We start from the raw sequence: 5,099 nt of genomic DNA, 5'->3' as shown, positions 1-5,099 counted from the left end.
AGTTACAAAAAAAGAGAAACAAAAACAACAAATGGCTTTATTGCAGCCAGAGCCGTTGTTCGATAGTCAACCGCCCGCTGCAATAACAAAACTCAAAAAATTACCACCAAAGACACCCGCATCACCTTCTGGATTACCCACATCCAGAATATCCAGAATCGGTTTTGATTTGCTACGCGTCTGCATCAGAGCACCCCTGTGTGCTCTCGTGAGCAGGACAAATTTTGAAGAGGGCGTATTGCATTTTTCAAAAGCTGCTAAACATCTCGGGATGGCTTTGCGCACGGATCAACCCGATGTTGTGAACGAAACTTTGCGATCAGTTTCAAACTGGTTGTTGGACTCCACCCTTGTCGAACGTTCTCACTTTGAACGATTGGCAAATCGATGCCACGACATGTTCGGTACGACCACACTCCCAAATAAAAGTTTTGACGAGACTTTTGTATCAATCGATCACACGGTGGCAACCTTTCCGGTCTATAGGGATAAGGTGTTTCAACCAGTGTGGCGTTTACTGCGAGAGACGACCACATCGTTCATTGTTGGGCCAGGCGCAACGCAAGTGGGTAGACACGGACATGTTTTTCAGACCTGTGTTGACAATGTAAAAAAACAACGGATTAACGAAGCGCGTGCGACTACAGAAGAAATAAGAAAGGGTGTAAAGGATGCAGCCGCGGCCGGGCAACTAGTTAGTTTATCTAATGTTTACATGACACCGGCCATGATAAAGAAAGCTAACCCAATTTTTTTACAACCGCCGCCACCACCGCCGACAACAACAACAACGCCACAGTGGCGACTCACCAATTTTCCGGAACAGCAGCAAGTTTTCTTCGGCAACGACAATATCCATGCTCGTGGAATCCCCCTAAATGTCCCCACACCATCTATATATTCTTCTCCTACTTCATCTATTCCCGATCCAGAATGGGACGATGCAATATAGGGTTTAATAAATGTTTTTCCTTTTCTCTCTGAAACACATAGTTTGAGAATACCATCATGTCGTTCGTCGTCGGGTATAGCACGGATTCCGTAGGGGGCATCACCGCAATTGGTGGGAATAAGAATAATGGACGTATTTTCAAAGCCTGTATTGCCAATGTAATGAATAGGAGCAAAGAGGCTCATAAAACCACAGAAGAAATAAAAAATTACATAATAACAACAACCGAGAAGAGTTCGGCGCAGCATAAAGAAAACAATTAACGCGCGCATGCGCATTGGAGCTCTTTTTTCCTCTACCCCCGGACCTCACTCAACAGCACCGACATTCACTTCGCCATGTCGTCTCATGACGAGGAGAACACCCCTTGGGACTTGACCGATTCGGATGATGAATCCAATGTGTCGGTGACCAAGTTCAAATGTGACAAGTGTTCCTACGAGACCAACCACGGCCCGAATCTCAAACGGCACCGTGCGAATAGACACCCCGATGGGACCGACCACCCCTCGTACGCGTGTGAACATTGCGGTTACAGGTCCAGTTACCGAAGCTCGATCAAAAGACATTTGTCCAGGAGAAGTGAGAACGGTGAATGCCCCAGAGCAAAGAAACAGAAAGTAGAAGAAGAAGAGTACGAGGCACCGGAAGATTCCGTGTCGGATGCGGATACCGATGAAATCGAAACAATGAGTGGACACTGGGTGACCTTTCACGCCCAAATGCAAGCTTTGAAAACAGTCGACATGAATAACGCTATGGAAAGAAGCCTTCAAGAACAGGAACACATATTGACGCTGAAGGAGGTGAGGGAGAGAACAGAGCGGGAAGTGGCCGCTGCTAGAGAACGCGGGGCCTTATTGGAGAAAGACATTCGCACATTTTGGACCGAATCCAAAAGATACATGAAGCATTTGGAGAAAACCGACTGTCGGCAGTGGATGTACCACAAACATATCGACGGAGGGGACGGCGACGACGACAACCGTACACCTTGCCCTATTTATGGATGCATAGCGCGCCCCTTGAATCTCTTACGGCATCTGAGTGGAACGCACAAACTTAGAAAACCGAAGCAAATGGTGAATAGGATCAAGGCAATGGAGGAAGAGATCAAACTCCAACAAGCGGCCATAACAACAAACTCGCCCGCCGGCGGCTCTGGTAAACCAAAACCGCGAAAGAAGAACAAATACAAGCTGGTCCGTTGCCCCATGTGTGACAAAGTGGTCAAGCGAATCGATTGCCATTTGTTTCAAAAACACCACCTTTCGAAGCAATCGGACAATTACAAAAAGTTTATGCAACAAGCGGTACCTGTCGTATCACCCTTAGAACGGAATGAAGAACAGGACGATATTCGATTCGTGTTGGTGGATGAACAATCTGGAAAGGAAATTCGCATATCGGTGCAGGACAGTGTTCGAGATTTCATGCGCGGATTTACAGATTTTCTTTCTACATTCAAGGGACTCCAAGCGGCCACGATAAGCAAGCACGTTTCGATCCTCCAAAAGCTCATCGGTCACGAAGCGCAAGGGTGTGCCGTGGAAGTGAGTAGGGAACTGTTGGAAGCGATCATAAGGAAACTCCCGCTATCCAGTGGATACATAATGACCAATAACAAAAACTGGACCGCTGGGTACAAACGAAACATTGTAACGACATGCCGGTTGGTCATGAACTTTATCACACGCCAACCCCAAGAGAGTGCCATCGTCTTACCACAGAACGTGGCACAAGATTTGGACAATATTCTCGACACCCTGAGGATGCGTTATGTCAAGATCGAGAAAGGGGAACGGGCCCTAAAAAGAGACAACTTTATGAAGGGAATGCTGCACCCGTTCCAGATAAAAAAAGTTCTTCAAGGGAATTATGTCCAGGAAGTGATGAAACAATGCAAGATCGACTACGAATCCGGAGGACCGCGAACTTGTCCCAGCAAGCACTGGGCGGTGAGGGTAAGAAACGTGCTCATAACCCTGCTCAGTATTACAAACATCCGGCGTTCGGTAGAATTCACCGAATTTAGGGTACAGGAACTACGAGACAGTGTGTACAAGAAGGGCACTTGGTATACGGGTGTCAAGCGGCACAAGACGGCAATGTCCCTCGGACCGGCAAAGCTATTCACCACGCAGGATGAACACACGGCTCTACAGTGTTTTCTAAGGTACTACAGACCCGCATTGGCCACCTGCGACGGAGATCAGTGTTATCTCTTTTGCGCTGCCAAAATCAAGAAAGTGCCGGCGAACCAGTGTTGTGTAAAAATGGACGTGTCGGCGGTGAACAAATCGTTGAGCACCGTGGGTTCTCATTGCGGACTAACGTGCCGTCTCGGCACCCGAGCCATTCGGAAAACAGTAATTTCCACGGCATACGAACAAAACAGCGACCCGGGAGTTCGGGCAACGTTCGCGGATCAAGCGGCACACGATCCTAAAACTTCTGCAGCCTACTATGACCTGAGTGCCAAACACATACAAGGGTCGGCTGTGAGGGAAGAGGTGGTTAGGATGATTATCGACACTGAAGATCCCGAAGAAGAAGCAGAAGATGATAGTGATACGACTTTGATCGATGACACACCAACCGTAAGTCGAAGTCGTGTTTGAATATTTATGTTTTTGATTTATGCATACAATGATAATTGTTATTTTTTTTTCTCGTTTCATAGGTCCCCAGTGGGTCCGAGGTTTCCGAGAGTATCTTACCTGCCGTCTCACACTCACGGGAAGAAGTAGAAGAAGCAGCCTCAAAAGAAGAAGAAGCCGTTGTAATGGTCGTTGCTTCAGAAGAAAACTCACGCTCAGAAGACGTTGCTTCACACTCAGAGGAAGCATCCATTATCGGGCGTTCAGGAGAAGAAAAAGAAGAAACGGAAACGATAATTTCATTTGCACATTCGGAAGCGACATCCATGTACACAATATTGGGGTTAGGGGATAAATCGAGTGACTCCTCTGAATTTAGCTTTTTTAACTCCGGGAGTGAGAATGGTAATGTTGGACGAAGAAAATTTCCCCAAAACTTTTTCAAGGACGTGAAAAATGCAAAGAAAGCTGTTGCGGTTAGGGATGATGAATCTACCCCGGGACTTGTGTCTTGGGGGAGAGTCCGCGAGTGGCTATTGAGACAATCCGAGGAATATTGTAATTTGTCTGTGGAGGAAATAAAAAGGTTGTATAAAACAAAATAAAAATCAGGAATTTGTTCTTTTTTTTTATTCACTGTCGATGTCAATTTCCGGGCCATAGGAATCGTCATCGTCGCTATCCAGAATGAAATCAATATCAACATCATCACCCCCACCGAGTAAGTCAAGGAGCGCCGTATGTCCATTGGCCACAGCCAAACCGCTCGCTAGCTCTTTAGAGGTGCTGCAAGCCCCCCAATCCAAACACATCTGAACGATCTTTGAGTGGCCACCCGCCGCTGCAGCGCACAGAGCTTGGTCGAAAATAGTAGCGTCCGGATGGTGGCCACCCACAGCCGCGGAAACCATTTGCAGATCGTTAAAGGGGCTATTCGGTTTTAGAACCGATGTTAACGAAACGTAAGTTTCAGTTTTTTGGATATCTTCATCTTTTAGATTTTTTTTGCAAATTTGTACCAAACTAACCAAACCATCACCAGCTGCCACAATTAGGGCCACTCGGAATGGCACCTGGCTGTTACCAACAACCAGAAATTCGCCATTTTTAGAGATTCGCCCGCGCCCTTCCCAGCAAAAGCCGAGTCTTTGCAACACGTGCTGGGGAAATGTGAAACAGTTGTATAGTGAACAGTAAACATTGCGCGCTAATTCTTGTAACGTTAACATGGCGAGCCGTCGACGACTCCTTGGGTTAACGTATATAGGTTAGGGAAAATGTTGAGATTCAAAGCATGTGTGGGAAACCCCAAAGCGGGGAATGAACGCCGACGTCCATGTCACAAGAGATATCGTCGCTTCAACAATTGGTGAGGAAGGAGGAGGGGTGGCGATTCGTCAGAAAAGTAACACTTTCTATTTTTTGGATATCATCTTTTGCCACAATTAGGGCCCGCGTCCTTTCCACCAGAAGCCGTTATAGGAGTGTAAGTTTTTTTTTTCTCTAGATAACAACACCACCCACTAGGGGTGACCCCCATGGGAATC

At 46.8% G+C, this 5,099-nt stretch overlaps 1 protein-coding gene across 1 annotated transcript; it reads left to right on the top strand.

Moving 5' to 3' along the window:
• Window positions 1-1,134: 1,134 nt before the first annotated feature.
• On the top strand, window positions 1,135-4,160 carry LOC143023974 (uncharacterized). The gene is made up of 2 exons (XM_076182658.1): window positions 1,135-3,552; window positions 3,636-4,160. The coding sequence occupies exons 1-2, from the start codon at window positions 1,291-1,293 to the stop codon at window positions 4,155-4,157; spliced, it is 2,784 nt and encodes a 927-aa protein (XP_076038773.1). The 5' UTR covers window positions 1,135-1,290; the 3' UTR covers window positions 4,158-4,160.
• The last annotated feature ends 939 nt before the right edge of the window (window positions 4,161-5,099 follow it).

Source organism: Oratosquilla oratoria, unplaced genomic scaffold, assembly GCF_046742065.1.
Source record: "Oratosquilla oratoria isolate Oo_2021 unplaced genomic scaffold, ASM4674206v1 SCAFFOLD74, whole genome shotgun sequence".
Lineage (NCBI taxonomy): Eukaryota > Metazoa > Arthropoda > Malacostraca > Stomatopoda > Squillidae > Oratosquilla > Oratosquilla oratoria.
Note: the sequence above shows the minus strand (reverse complement) of the source record. Positions and strands in the feature narration are given on the sequence as shown.

Excerpts from the sequence above, each read along its gene's own strand:
- LOC143023974 (XM_076182658.1), top strand. The coding sequence starts at position 1,291 with ATGTCGTCTCATGACGAGGAGAACACCCCTTGGGACTTGACCGATTCG. Across the intron at positions 3,553-3,635 it reads TGATCGATGACACACCAACC|GTCCCCAGTGGGTCCGAGGT; the intron begins GTAAGTCGAAGT and ends CTCGTTTCATAG.